The following is a 15,962-nucleotide window of genomic DNA, read 5'->3' on the forward strand; positions in this document are numbered from 1 at the left end:
GAGTTTATCCAGAGGCTGTTGAGGGAATCCTTTCCATGCTACTCTAAAAACCCGAGTTTAACGCAGAATTTAACAGAAAACCAATATTTTAAAATGTCAAACACATTTTGAGTAATTAATAAGTAGATTTCAGTGAGCTGATTGACAAAATGTGTCAAGCACAAGAAGACCGGAAACTACTCGCATGAAAGCACTTATATTATGAAGTGAAAATAAACCGTGACAAAAAATTAAAAAATTAGCTAATTTTTTTAGTTAATGTTAGAGATGTCAGAAGTTCGACGCATCGTCTAAGCATAATGCAATATAGCAAAATGTAATATTAGCCATTGCTTTGGCATAGTTTGTGAAGATCAGTATCCAACAGTACGTCAGAAAACAGAGGACTAGCAAAACATAGCGATAACCAGTTAGCTTAGCAATGGTAAATGTGTTTTTTTTAAGAAAAATAAAGTTTCCAAACTCCTGCAAACAATGGCAGAGACAAAGAGAGAAGCTAAAAATTGTCTCTTTATTAGAAAATTTGTTCTAATAAACATCATGTACCAATCACAAACTAAAATGGAGGAATTATGAAGACCATCAGTCTGTCATAAATTAGCACAAGAGGAATCAGAGGATTTATATAATTTATCACAAAACACCCTCTGCTTTCATCATCTTGGTGATTGTTACTGTCATATTTCTTGAAAGAATTGTAGTTTATTAAATTTTTTGGACGTTACCACATAATCAAGTAGATCTATAGCTTAAATGTTTGGCAGCCTGGTACATATCCTCTTTGTTACCTGATAGGCCTATGCGTGTAGTCCTTTGATAAAATTTCACATTTTATTTAAAAACCATCCTGTACTTTCTTTAATGTTGACTTTTTCAAATCTCGCCATGGTGACACGTCTGGTTTTCTCTAAAGTAGTCATTGGTTTTTGGGAGTTCTTTGCAAACAGTATCATTTATTGTGATGGAGAGACAATTTACTAAAACTTTTGTAGATTGGAACCGATATTTATTTGAATGACAAAAATCTTGATTTTGTTAGCAAAATAATAAAGAAGATCCAATGCCAACAACAGGCTTTAAAACCGTGTGCATTTTTGCGGCAACATCATGAATGCATTACATTTAATTGATACGTTGTTGTACATAGGAATGCTGAACTACACATGGGTCCAATTATAGCCAAAGGTTTTCAGTTATCCTCCTCAACGTTGTCACCAGCATTGCTAAACATGTGAGATGCACTGTAACCTTTGGACGTCAGAGTCACATTCAGGAATCCGTTCTGTGGGCATGAGATTATATTTCGGTGATGTGAATTCAACTCCACAGTGCAGCAGCATACCTCCTACTGGTTTCAACAGCCAGGGGGACATCAGATCTTCAGCAGGTGCTTCCCTGCAGTTGTAGAACCCCAGTGAGGTGTGGGAGGAAAACGTGACACTGATCTAACACACTTCTTTCAGCTATTGTATCAAAGAGTGCAATGCACCAAAAAAAAAATTATTAGCAATGGATTCAGACTAAATTGTAGCTTGTCTTTTTTTTTCTAAAACAGATTTGTTTCTATAGTTTGCATGAACACAACAAGGACAATTCATTTCATGCTACTGCGCACACAGACGGTTATTTAATTTACTGCTCGAGGCTCACAAGAGTGCTGGTAAGCAAGTGCAGAAATCTAAGAGTGTGTGGGGTCTCTTTCAAATCATATCACATTCTAATCTTATCTGGAGCTGGAGATGGAAGCTGTGAGTGAGCCTAACCCTGGCCTGTGGCTGTGCAGGCTGTTTGTGCATGCTGGTATGTTGAAAGCCACCTTTTGGAGGTAATCTGGGAGACAGCTGCAAGCCCCCATGTGAAAACCCCCACTGATGAACAGAGAAGGTGGCCAGGCTGGTTTGAGAAGGTTTTCTGGACTAATATAAAAGAAAGAGAAAAAGAAGATAAACCTTTGAATAAAAAACAAAAACCACCAAAGAAAGTAGGAATGGCTGTGTAACAAATATATTCAGAAATTTGGCATTGATTTTCCAGAGTCATCATGACTGGGTTAAAATTAACAAAAAATGGAAAGTAATTTAAAAAGGTTTTTTTTAAAAAAAGACAGAACCCATTAGGAGAGAATTAAATGATTTTTTATTTTTTTTTAATTATGAACTGGATTTACGGTTCGATCTTTACCAGGCCAGTCTAACACATATTTGTTAAACTGGCCTTTGTAATGTTCAAACATCTGATGTTGATCACAAGTTAATAAGATGTTTTAAATTTCTTACTGCACCATTTGAACATGTGAAAGCATACTAAAACCATGACCTATGATTAGCAGATTCAAGTAGTTCCTTAGTGAAAGTCATCAACTGTGTTTAAAACCAGAATGTGGTGAAATCCTGAGCAAAGGCCAGTTGGGTAAATGTTACATAAATAGACTACTGACTTCAAACTTTGGATAGAGCCCTTTTCCACATCAATAGTTTTCATTTGTCACGTCAGTCTGCTTGCTTCATTTCTCCCTTTTTTACTCCCCCTGTGCTCATACTCACCATAAGAATGTATCACAACTTCTAACACCAGCAGGCTGAAGTAGGACAACCTTCATTTCCTCGCCTGTTGCCATGGTGAATTGTGTGTAGCATCAGAGCTCCATTGAGGATGGTTTCTACGAGTCACAACACTCCCAATTCAAAAGACAATTTTTTTCTTTAAATTTAAAACTCAGTTGACCCATATCAGCTGTTCTGAACCAAACACAGCCCATACCACATCTTAAGGTTTATCAAATGAGAGTTAGCCTCACACATTGTTAAATATTTTCATTGGGACAGGCTCTAAAATTGGTCTCACTCATTCTTTTGATGCCTTTTTTGGCAAGTTCACAATTGTTTAATGCTTAGCAGCAGTTGTGGGCTACTTAAATCAAGATTATCATTTACTTAGAGAAATAAGAGGACATCTTTATGCATGTGCCATATTAATTCAGCCTTGGTGGGCTTAGGATGACTCTTCTGTAGACAAAAAGACAGTAACAGCTCTGACATCAATTAGCAAAAAAAGCCTCATTCCCTGCCTTCAACGAGGCGCCGTTAACAACCGTCTGTTTGCAAGCTGCCATCCAATCGAGCAAAAACCATATATCCACACAAACCCATTTTGTCCATAACCTCCCCAGAGTGTGCTGAATTAAGCTTTATCCAATTAATTAAGAAACATATCTTTCTCTGGCAGCAGTTATTTGAATCTTGAACTTTCAGCAAACCTGCTTCTGTCAACACTCGACAATCTGGGATGAGAAAACTATTCTCATCTGCACTGTTTTCTCTAATGGAAAACAGTGCAAGCAGATTTAGCAAATGTTGCTTCTCCGTTGCCTTTAATAGGAAGAGTAAGTCTCTCTGCATCCTCCATGAATGGACCAAAACCACTAAACATTTTAAGCAGCTTTAATCTACTCGTGCCTATTTGCAGAAGCACATTAGAAGTGGTGAAGTTTTTTTTATTTAATGTCAGAAAAATGACGTTTGTAAGATTTAGCAGAGAAGCAATTTATAACTCAGGAAAAGAGTAAGTGGTGCTGAGAACGCATTTCCAAAACAAGAGTTTATTTATATCTTTCTGTAAGCAATAAATGTGCTGCAGTGAATTAGTGTAGAAAAAAAACAGTGAGGAATTATTTACTAAAGATGTGAGGTATGGACTGTCCTCTTAGGAGCATTATTTTAGACTCATAAATCCTGGGTTAGAGAGAGAAAATTCATATTCCACCTTACTACTTATGAAAGGTAGCATGAAGGACTGCCAAAGAAAAACAGGATGGAGAGCACAGAGTTTGGCTCCCCAGACAATCTGGTAACTTTTACAACATTACAGTTTTAAGATGCTCTACTGTGATTATGGAGAAAGAAAGGCAGATCAGAGAAAATGTTATTAATCGTTCCAAAACGATCCAAAACGTAGAAAACAGGCTCTATGACGAACTTTAATTAAGAAAAAACAAGGTAAAGTGTGATCCTAGCTGTCTATTTCATTGGATCATTTCCTCGATAACAATTCAGGTTGTGGTCAGGTTAGAAAACACCACAGATGTTTTATAGCAGCCCACATAACCCTGTTTGTTAAAAATACAGAGTATCAGCAAATACCTAAAACAGAGAAGTCTTATAAAGTCCTCTCTTCTTAATTATTAAAGCAATTTTAGCAACATAAGCATGTTAGTTAAAGTTCTCAACAGATGATCCAAAGCCACTGGTATAGCTGGAAGAGTAAGTTTAATTAATAAACTTAGTCTCAAACAAAAACTGACTTGAATTAGCAAAAAAAGAAACAAACAAAAAAACATGATACCCTCTCTGACGCTGCTGTTTACATCTCTATAATGAACTTTGGCCCACTTCCCTGACACAACTAAGAAAAAGCATGATGCTGCCAGCACATGTTCCTCTTGCTCTGAGTGTTTTTTTTAAACAGGTTATCTGTGAGAATATTCATATTCATGTTTCATTTGATTAAGAAAACAAATTGCCTCTCTTTTAAATTATGAAGTTTTGTCTCTATGAATATAATCACACTGAATGGACATTCGATTATGTAATTTTACGTCAGGGCTACATAATAAAATTAGATTGCACTGCTACAAAAAAGTCAGATGGACATTCATTTACAAAAACTGATAGTAGACAGTTATTCCCCAAAACAACAAAAAAGTTAAGAATGCTGCAAATTGCCCCCATTTCTCAGTTAAAAGTACAGCATTTCAAACACTTCTGTCATAAATACATTATATTTGTCCTCAAATACAATCCTATGATGTCTTTACTTCAAACTAAGACAAAGACAATAAGTGGCTTATGTTTTATGACTAAAACCACACTGGGGACAGAAAGAGACCCTTTATCTCAACAATCCCCTGATTGTTCCCCACAAATGACCTCTTCCAGATATGCCCCCCTTTCATGGAATGTCCCAGGTGAAGCTTTCCTCTTTAGTCACAAAGTGAGGAGAGGCCCTAATGAACAATTAAGTTACTATGGATCTTTACCTGAGTGTGTCCTTCAAAATGCCTTTGTGTCCCTGCTCCCCCCTCCACTGGTGTGCTCAGACAGCAAGTCTCCAGGCCTGCTTATCTTTCTGTCCTCCACAGCAGGCCCCCGCTGAGACGGAGAACCAGAGTTTATTACAGTTTCCAATAATCTGCAACCCCCAAGGAGCTCAGAATGACAGTACTTGGTGTGGAAAAGGGACAGGACTCTATTTCACTACCAATCCTCCGATGGACCACCAATTTGATGCATGACCACTAGCAAACTACAAGAATAATGGCAAATCTCTGTATTTTTTTTATTATTCAACCGAAACTAAATTTTAAAAGAAAGACTCTAAAGTGAATTGTGTTGTCGGGTTTTTAAGTTCAAAGACATTCATGCACAACATTTTGACCGTTATGCACACTTCTGGCCTCAACCTCTGGGAGCATCAGCAACCTACCACATAACCTTCGCCAGAACAACCAATGAACTCAATTTCAAGTGATCCAGAAACAAACTAATCCTGTGATTGCCCAGAGGAGTCACTTTCATTTGTTGTCCCTGGAGAGACTTTTAAAAATACGCAGTGACTTACTTTTGACAAGAATTAAGGGTCTTAACATTTTAAATTTCCTTTCCAATATAATTACCTTGGAAGGCACAAGAAATAATGACAAATATGTATTTTGATCTTGTTTGTAACTAGCCTGAGGAGGATGATAAAATTAAACTTTGGCGAGCATTTCTACTGGTGGCTCGTATCTGTTGTTACAATGAGAACAATTGTTCTTCAAAGTACAAGCTGATGTTGGTTAACTTTGTTTGTCTGTTTGCTGTGTGCACTGAAAGCTGACATCTGTGACAGATATTAGAGCAGTGAGCATAATTGAAATACGCCCTGGGGCCGCAGATTCATGTTCTGAAACCAGAAACAAGCCAGAAGATGAAATCACGCCCAGGGGTCTCTTACAGAGAAAGCTCAACTTGCAGAGTGAGGGCCAGGTGATTTAGAGGAACACGAGGAGGGTAGAGGTCTGAGGTCTGACATTTATCCATCAGAGAATGTTAGAGGGAGAGCGGGGGTGGAAATCAAGTAATCATAGTTACCTCCACTGCTACCTTGGAGGTGCAATTCCATCTCTTCTGAAGAGACACACAAAGCACAGCGGGGATATCAGTTGGTCGGTTCCCCCTTCCTCTGGCGTAAGCAACAGCCTGGCCAATGCCAACCTAACCATCTAGACTTGAAGAGGGTACAGAACATTTACTCCTCCCAACACAGGAGCTTAAGTCTTACACATCCCAATAAATCTGGGCTTTTTCCACCTCCCAAGTCCCCTAAAAGCCTTTAACATAGGCTATGAAGCCAGAATGAAAGGTGAATGTGCACATGTGCCAAAACAATCAGATTCAAAAAAAAAAAAAAGGTCAACATTTCCCCATGAGAGAGAAATACTCTGCCCTATAGAGATGAATTTGCACCAAAAACAATACAAAGAGTGTAACAAATCTCTCTGTGGACTGAGTTAGTCATAAATGTCAACCTTGCAACACTATTAATATCAAAACAATTACTCTGAGGACACTTAATTAAATGTGACTTATAGCATTTCTGCAAGACAAAGTCATAAATTTACATTCTAAAGCTTGCTGGGTATGCACAACCATGCTTGGACATTCAGAATAAAAAAACACTGGTGTGAGGCTGTTTTAGACCGTCTATTGTCAGGGGATTAATCAATCCAAAGAGATGGTATAACAAGCAGGAAAGGGCACAGCAGGTGGAAGAAACCTGAACCAAAGATCAAACCTTCACTCTGCCCTCTCCAAGCCACTTAGCCTGAAACCTAATTCCACAAGGACAAGATGTTGCATCTTGTTCACTCCAACAGTCAATCAACATCTAGTGTAGTTATAGGTGCAAAGACTACAAATCAAATCTTTTATTGCTCATTCAATTTACATCATCAAATGCACGTTAAGTTTCTTAGAATGAGTTGGTACCTTGTTCTTCCATTTACGACCTTACCAAAATGTTTTTGATTGGTTTCTTGCCGTTTACCAACAATTACGACAAATCTTTTACAGAACAAAGCAGCAAAAAGACATCAAAGACCATGTTATGCAAAAATGGTCTTATTTCACTAATATCTTTGTTTAGGACACTGAGTTTAGACCAAATATCAAATTCCAAGACTCTTAGATCAGGATGACAGAAAGGAGCTGTTTGCATTTAAAATAACATTTCTGTTTTTTATTGTGTTACATGTTATTCTACAGTTCAAGCATTACTGTATAAATTACACCTTTCACAAGATATCAGATCTCATTTCTGATATGCTTTCTTGAAAATGCTAAGCATGAAATGACTTCTTTAGGACATAAACATAGGTTCTAAGGCAACCTGCGACTCCAATCAATAGCCGATCACTTAATGAAAAGGGGCCCCAGTGGGAATCCCAGGAGTGGGTAAGGAGAAGCACCGTCCCAGAGCACACCATTAAACTCTGTAACACACTTGCCAACATACCATTAGTCCAACTCAGCCTATTACTGCAAGGCCAGTGGACTTGGCTGAGAAGGCATTTTGACCTCACACACATATTAGACATGAACACCACACAAACACACACAAACACGCGCACACACACACCAACAAACACAGTTTAATAAATTATAGCTTCAGGCTATGTCCAGTCAAATGTAACCAGCAGCTGACTTCAATGTTGCCATTTAGAAAAGGCAACCCTAAAATTATGGTATTACCCTTGTTTTTCATCCTTTGAGCCAAACAACATTTTTTTTCTTTTTATTAAGTTAAATACTTAGAAAGTACCTCATGCTGTAGAAAACAGATGATCAATGTGAATAACTTGTCCAGAAACATGGCAAACTTCAAAATCATAATTTTAAAATTAAAGGTGAACACCATCTATCAGCAGTCATCACATAAACAGAGACTGGAGCTATACAATCCATCCTCCACTTAAAATGCCAGCGGTGGCCTATCGCAATCAGGGACAACAGACAAAGACGTGTTTGATACATGACACACGCCCGGCAGACTTAATTGCTTTATGACAGAACAAGACTATAATCAAACCAGCACGGCTCCCAGCCCCAGATAACGAGGGGTTGGTATGAGTGCATGTGTGTTTGGGGGAGCGGGACATAAATAACTACATTTGAAAAAAAGATTAAAAGCCCAACTATTAAAAGGATGTGGATCATCCATTGTACCTTTTGTTTTCAGTTGAGATATTGACTCCTATCTGGGTGACATTTTGAAGACGGTTTTCTGGTGACATTTAGGAGATGTCACATTTGCTCCAACGTCCTTTTGAGATCTAACCAGATAATTACAGGTGTAATTTTGGCTTGGCTGTCAGGTAAATCTTCATGATGTGTCAGAGAGCACGGCACTGGGCATCCATGTATATAATAATGCTAAGCTCTGTCTCTATGTTTGTGCGTGTGTGTGTGTGTGTGTGTTTGGGAAAAGCAGCGAGTCCTCGCATTCCAGCGGCTGTTCTAACATGTTGTAAACACAAGGTGTTGGAGAAACATTGGACAGGGGGTGGTGGAAAACCCTTATACTTATGACAAGTACTGCTAAAGGGGATCGGGGTTGGAGCACAAGATCTAAGCTTATCAGAGATAAACATCTCTCCACCTGCAATGAAAGCACAAAAGGTTTATGAGAGATTAATCCCATGAGTCCCCCCCTTTTCCCTAGGATAGGGTACTTAAAGAAGTGCTCAGAACTTTCTAGCTCATAGAAAACACACAAAAACAATGTGAAAATCTTGGACTTCCTTCATCTGACGCCTCATTTCCAGCATCTACGAAAGTAAGTCAAGCAAAGGCTTTCTGCCCGATTTAGGAACGGATAATTTATTCCTACATCAGCTTGTGCTGGTAAAAATCAGCCTCAAGGCGAAGATCTGACAGCACACTGGCATACGCACACACCTCCTATGCTGGAGTAGACTGAATGCAGATTCCACACACCAGAAACACGTTTTATCAAAATATAATGCACTGAAATGCGGAAAATTCTGCGCAAAACTTAGGATGTACTGTTGTAGTCTAGAATTGGACAACTGCGCTGGCACAATCAAATGCAAAAAGGTTACAATAAATCAAAGTGATGATGCTAAAAAAAATTTTTTTTTTTTAAATTATGCACTTTGCAAGTTATACTAACATTCATACACAAAACTGAAAGACTATAATATGATCGGACCATTTTTGGTTATGAAAATACCTTGTAGAGGGAAATCAAATGCATTTCACCAACCCAGTGTCCCCAGTACGCGGAGAAGTTAAGTGTTATTGGATCTAATTACCTGAAAGTGCCACAAACAGTCCAATTCACAGTTTTAAAAATATTCATTTCTGTGCACCTCTTCCAAAACTCGCTCACATGCAGTTTGAAACCCGCGTCGCCTCTCGGACTCTCTTACCTGGACTCTGGCTGAGGAACAAAGTTGCCAGGACGCCCCACAGCACCGCGGCCAGCTGCATCTTGCACCCCACTTTTCTCTGGCTCTTCTCCGGGCTTCTCGACCCCCTGCTTCCCCCTCGTCTCTCTTTATTCTGTCCCCCTTCAACACAAACAAATACCGACGGGCTTCTTTCACAAGAAGACGCTCCCCCGGCTCTCACCCTAACCTCTTGGCATGACTGACTTTTTCTCCCCGTCTGTTTCCTCGACCTCCTCCGCCTCCTCCTCTCTAGTGATAAAGCAACAAAACCGGGATTAAAAAGTTAACTCTGAGAAGAGCGGCACGGCCACAGTCTCCAGCATGTTGTGCAGTCGTTCCCGACGGTGTGGATACCAATAGGAGCCGAGGGCTGTACCACCATGGAGCCGGCAGGGTAGTTGAACTAGCTAATGAAGTAAATGAGAGCTAACATTATAATACATCAACAACGGTAGGGAGTGGTTAACTTTAGAAAGATATAAAATAGGGGAATATATATGAAAGTGGTTTAGTGTGATGTTTTTCTAAGTCATGTCTCATTTCATGCCTGTCTGTGTTCCCCTGTCCCTTACAAAATGGGCTCGTCCAAAATCTCTGCTCTTGTGTCATTTGTTAAATTACGTCTTTTAAAACGCTGGTGGTTCGCAGAAAACACAGCAGAGCATCAGAGGCATAAATAAACAGCCTGTCCTTGTCTGCTCTGCAAACTTCTTCTCTTACTTTCTTTCTCTTTTTTTCCGCACAATGAAGGTTGAAAAGGAGAAGAAGTGGAGCATAAAAAGCTTTTCTGTTCTCACGTAACTAAATGGAGGCAAATGACAGAGTGGCGGTTTTTATAGTGGAGAATGATGACTAAAAGATGAGGTCATTACACAGTCATTCATCCCGCAAATTTACACAAAACTACCAACGGGATCTGGTGGTAATATTAAAATCTAATTAATTTCAACAATGTTGCTGTAGATGCATGGCTTGCTTTCCTAGAATTGCACCACTTCCCCTTGAATGAGAATGATATAACTGTATCATAAGTTTATGCCTGGCAGTGAAGGCCCATAAGATCCTGCTTTATAGCAGCCTGGTAAATCCATCAGGCACTAAAAGACAAAAAGGTAGACATCAGCTGTCAGACATGGTGGTGGTTGTGTACTGATCTGGACCTTTACTTTACTTTTCACCGTTAATAAACTAAACCATCTTATGTTTACTCATATATTTTTTGTCCAATCAGCATTTGTTTGATTGTCTGAAACATGTAAGTGACAAAAACAAGCAAAAACAGAACAAATTCTCTCCCCACTCCTGTTGTGCGTTCACAGTAAAAGTTAAGAGCTGTAATTAAGACCATTTCTGTGTTGGAGAACGGATGTTCATCATTAATTGATTTACCATCAGTGTTAAAGGTAAAGATAAATTTATTAGCAAGCAGAGCATCATAATGATGAAGTGTGACACAAATTAGCTCTGGTTGTCAATGACAACTCTGAGAATAGATTTCTAATTTATTATACCTTAATCAGAAACTAATTGCTATGTTTTATTTCTTTTTAGCATTGTCACACAAAAAGCAATTATCTTAATAAGTGGAATTCAACAAATTTAGCTCAGGAAGCACAATTAAATAGTTGTCTGGAAATTAACTGATTTATTTTTGCCTTTTAGCAGAAATATTACCACAAAAGAATCTACTCAGAAGCAATTAACAAAATATCTATCCATGTGAAATGTAAAATTGTCTTACAAATAGCTTTTTTTATTTTTTAACCAGCCCTGTTTTCTAAGAGTTATTTGGTTGATGTTTGTGAGCAGGAAGGGTCTCCTGTAATGGTCTGTATTGCAGCACATCCGAACAAACGTCTGACCGAAGACACTCTGTTGTTGTATAACATCCTCATGAAGAGTTTGCTCAGAGTTGTAAGTAAGGTTCTTTATTTATAAAGAATTTTTCTTTGCACAATCATCTCCAGATGTTCCAGAATAATCCCCAGAACAGAACCAACTCTCTTTGTTAGGTTGTTTGACCTTTTTAAATTCCTGGCTCTGATTCTGCTACCCTAGCAGAAGAAAAGAGCAGCAGAGATTGCACTCTCCACAACAGACATACAGAAGATTTTGCTGCATTTTTCTGCGATCACTGAATAACCTAAGGTTACAATCTGATCTGTCCCTACTTGAAGAAGTCTTTAGTGTTGCATCTGCATCCAGTCTGTTGTCCAGGTGAACACTAAGGTATTTATCCTCCACTGCCTGCACTTCTTCTCCCATGTTGATGGAAATGGTGTTGACCCAATCTTGTTTCCCTTGAATTATACAACAATCTTTTTCTTTTTTGTTCACATTCAGTAAAAGATGTTTTTCCAAGAAGGTCTAGCGGTTAATTTAATTAAAGCTACTGTTAAAAGGTCTAGGACAATAACTGCAACATTACATTCACGTTTTATTAATTTACAGCGTTGCTACACTAACCTTTATCAGATTTTGAAATTAGGCTTTTTCTTTATCCACTTTAACAAGTGAAAATTTCAGGAAATGAAGTGGAATTAAATTACTGTATATTTCCTCCATATTGTTAAAATGAAAGTTAACAAAACCATTAGAGTATATTTCTATTTATTTTTCTTTACGTTATTTTCTTCCTATTTTTCACATTTTTCCCAAAAAGTAAAAACAATATACTGCCAAAGAAAAACATCTCTGAATAAATGTCAAATTAATGGTGAATATGTAAAGCATGGTAACCATGAGAAAAAACCGCACTGTTTATAATACACACACCACAGTCTACTTATTCCTACTTATTCTTTTCAGTGTAAATGGAGCTGCAGAACCCACTATCTAATTATAGGGCAGCTTTAGTTGGGACAGGAGCTTCTACGTTCCTAAACAGGCCATCATCATTCCGCACACGCCTTTCCTCCACTCTCCTGTGGAACATCCATCAGAGAATTACATTTCATCCCAACAGAAGTGGTTTGTGCCATCATCTACTCCAGATTTGATGGGGAGCATTCTGACAAACAAAGCCATGGCCAAAGGGGTGTAATTATCCTCAGGTGAATAAAAAGAGCAATTATTGATTGAGATTGATTGTTTTTCTTTGTTTGGCAACAATAAAGGAATAATCATAAACTGCCTAAGCACCATATATTTTTATTTTATTTTTTTTTTTTCATATAACATTTCATAGAAAATTTTTTAAATTTATTCTTCACTCACTGATGCACATCTGAAAATTGTAGTTTCAATCTAGTTTTTTTTTTTAATTCATATTTTTACTCTTGAGTGTGAAATATTTTAGGTTTTTCTCTCTGTTCTTTGGTATAAATTTGACTGCCTTGTAAATATTATCAGAATATTTTTTCCCTTGCAGACCAGCAAGATATCCCTCTATGATGTGTTAGAAATGCACATTTTTACACCTCAGCATGATTTGTTGCAGGGAGATTATTGTGGAACAACATGACAATGAAGATTTGTTTGCAGAAAATGAAACTAACTATGTTATACGTAGATAAGTTTCCATTTAAGCATAGCATATTCCTTCATTGATAAAATATTATCAATTAAAAAAGGCTTTGCTTAAAGGATCAGGACCATTTAGATCTGGTCCTTTTAATTATCAACCGTTTTCATCTTGCTTTTGTGGTTATATATAATAATATGGAAAGAGGCAAATATCTCTGTTTGATTAGAGTTTTCTTGATTTTTTTCAGACTTAGTTATTTTCAACAACCAATTCCAACAGAATTTTAGAACTTAAAAAAAAGTTCTTCAAATAATTAGATGGAAGTCAAATTGTAGACCGCTCCACAGACCAATAAAATACATAAATTTATCTGACAAAGGCATCCTCTTCTTCATTAATAGACGAGGCCTGCTGTGGTTGGAGTAAAAGATCGGTGAAGAGTTCATTCTTTATTCATCTCCTTTTCTTGTGTTTAACTTTTCTTCATTGAACTCAAATATAAAACCAGGACAGTAAAATACATCGTAAAAATTTAAGCTAAACTTATTCCTTCGAGTAAAAATATAAACTTGGCAAAAAAAACGTTTTAATTAGCTGCTTCTCTAAACCGTTTTCAGTGCAATCAACATTTCTATTCAATTTTTGTTCTGTACTGTGGCTTTTTGATTGTGCTAAATAAAAATAAAGTGAATTTTACATGAATGAATAAGCAAGGTCACATTTTTGGTTTTACCTTCAATATTTTTTTATGTATGTTTTTTACTATATATTTTACTCTATCAAATAATTTTTTAAAGGAATGTTTGTTTTCTGCACTGCTTTGAATGTTGCTTTTCAACACTCAATAATTGCTCAATTTAAAATGCTGCAGAGACAACAGATCTGATCACCCCTCCTTTGGGTGTATGGCCCATATTCACTTTTACATGTAATCTAAATTAAAAGTCAATTAATTTCTATTTTTAATAAAGAACTGTCCCAAAGTGGAGCAATGGCCCTTTTTTAAAAAAAATTTCAGCCTCCATAGCCAAATAAAAATACAGAGGAAGCATTTGATGTATAAATAAATCAACATTGTTGCCTCATATGTCATTACACTCTATTTACTTTTGATCATTGTAACAAAAACAATTAAATGGGGGTAGAAAGGTTTTGAAATAATGTTCTTGTGGATCATGTCTGGGTCATTTCCAGTCTCGACCCTCTTGGTTGGTTCTAAAAGGTTCGAGGTTTATGTAACCGTCATGTAACAGTTGTCCTTTTCCACACACACTTCTGTCTGGACTGTGTAGTGAAGTCTGAAACATATTCTCATTACAATGGAGTCAAGCCAAATAGGTGAAAGCATTTAACGTTTAAATTTAGTTAGCAAGACATAGATTACAGATCCACCTGTGAGGTGGAAAAATAAATTGATCATTCATTTTCATTAAAAGTGGCAAAAAGTTGGAACAATACTTAACAGTAACAGACGCTATACAAGCGACATTTTTGGTTTCTGGCACCTTCTGGACAGTGCACAATTTGACTGCTAGAGTAAATTAAATGTGCGTGTGAGAAAAAGAGAGCAAGAGAGGTGTTGAGAGAACAGCTGCTGCTTAGTCACTTTAGCTTGAGCTGATAAATGAAAAGGTGAGCAGGGAGACCAGAGGGGCACCACAGAATGAGAGTCAGCTGAATGTTAGACGTATTCAGTGGTTTGTGTGTATTTGCATGTGTATTTGTGGGGTACAGAACAGAGACATGACCTTTTCTCTTCACCACTCGCTTAACCGAAATATCAGATGAGATTAACACATGGTTTCATTTATTTTCTGAGGATTTTTTTGTTCCTGCTCCCACAAATGTTCCCTCTTTCACAAATGACATTCAGGATAATGAGTGTGGATGGGTGAATTAAAGAAGGATCACATGTCTCAGGAAATGTGCAGAACATTCATTCTGGTTTTTATCCCAGCAGTTTTTTGAGGTTGACTAATAAAGTCTATGCATTGTATTTCTATTTCTTTGCAAACTGAGTGCTCTCATTCAACTACAAAACTCTTCCTCTGAGTTAAGCAATGTTCATTGTTTTATTTAGATCCCACAGTTAGTAGGTAATTACAAGTTTAACTCTTCAAAATAACTGTCAAAGTGTTTAACAATATATATTTTCTTATGTGTACCAACAGTACTGTAAAACGTTTTCCCATATAGTTAAATTTAGAACATAAACAATTCAATCTGCGAATCCAAAGAAAGAAAAAATCTGTAGTTGTTTTATTTTATGATTAATTTATTAAATTTTATCATCCCGAATAAAACCTGTAAGCTAAAAATTCACCAACAAAATGAAACCGATTTCCCGCAGCACAGCACACATCCAGAAAAGCTGGGGAACAAAAACTCAACATGTAATTGTTGGAAGGTTTATTTTAAAATTGCAAGTTGTGAGAGAAACATTTTTTTTCATTGTCCCTCCTGAAAAACATTTAGTTTAAAGCTTCCGAATCACACATTAGTCCAACGTGTGTTTTCTCTTCTTTCTCCTCCACATCTGGGATGAGCTTTGTTCCAGCAGCAGACTTTATAAGAACAAGTTAATTGATGCTTTCCACTTTACATATTATAGCTTTGGGTGCATTTTGAGATTTGTCATCAAGCCGTGTTGATTGACGGTGCTTTTCCAAGTTACTCTTGATACCTTCAGGCTATTTTAGTTAATATTTCATCAAACTTTCTCCTGATTACTGAGGGTGTGACGCTCATATGCATCCAGGTGCTATTTGCTGCTATAAAGTGCTGAGCTGTTTTGCTCAAAATTACTTTGCCACTGGCAGATGCGGTTTTTATATCAACTTCGGCAACCTTATGTGTCTCCAATAAATCTGTCTATTGGTTTTCAGAACTATTTTTCCCTCATTTTTTTCCTACCTCAGATAGTTCATGAAGTGTGTGGCAAAGACTATTTAAATTTGAAAGGAGAAGATGCAAACAATTACCTCAATT

The 15,962-nt window shown here is 37.2% G+C and overlaps 1 protein-coding gene across 3 annotated transcripts in view; it reads right to left on the reverse strand.

The window, feature by feature from the left end:
- Positions 1-9,846, reverse strand: part of lrp4 (low density lipoprotein receptor-related protein 4) — a 113,230-nt gene extending 103,384 nt beyond the window's left edge. For all 3 annotated transcript variants that reach the window (XM_044143317.1, XM_044143309.1, XM_044143326.1), the window contains exon 1: positions 9,488-9,846. In XM_044143317.1, coding sequence (XP_043999252.1) covers positions 9,488-9,548 — 61 coding nt within the window. In that variant the 5' untranslated portion in view covers positions 9,549-9,846. The remainder of the gene's footprint in view (positions 1-9,487) is intronic.
- Positions 9,847-15,962: the final 6,116 nt, after the last annotated feature.

This window comes from Gambusia affinis, linkage group LG02 (assembly GCF_019740435.1).
Source record: "Gambusia affinis linkage group LG02, SWU_Gaff_1.0, whole genome shotgun sequence".
NCBI lineage: Eukaryota > Metazoa > Chordata > Actinopteri > Cyprinodontiformes > Poeciliidae > Gambusia > Gambusia affinis.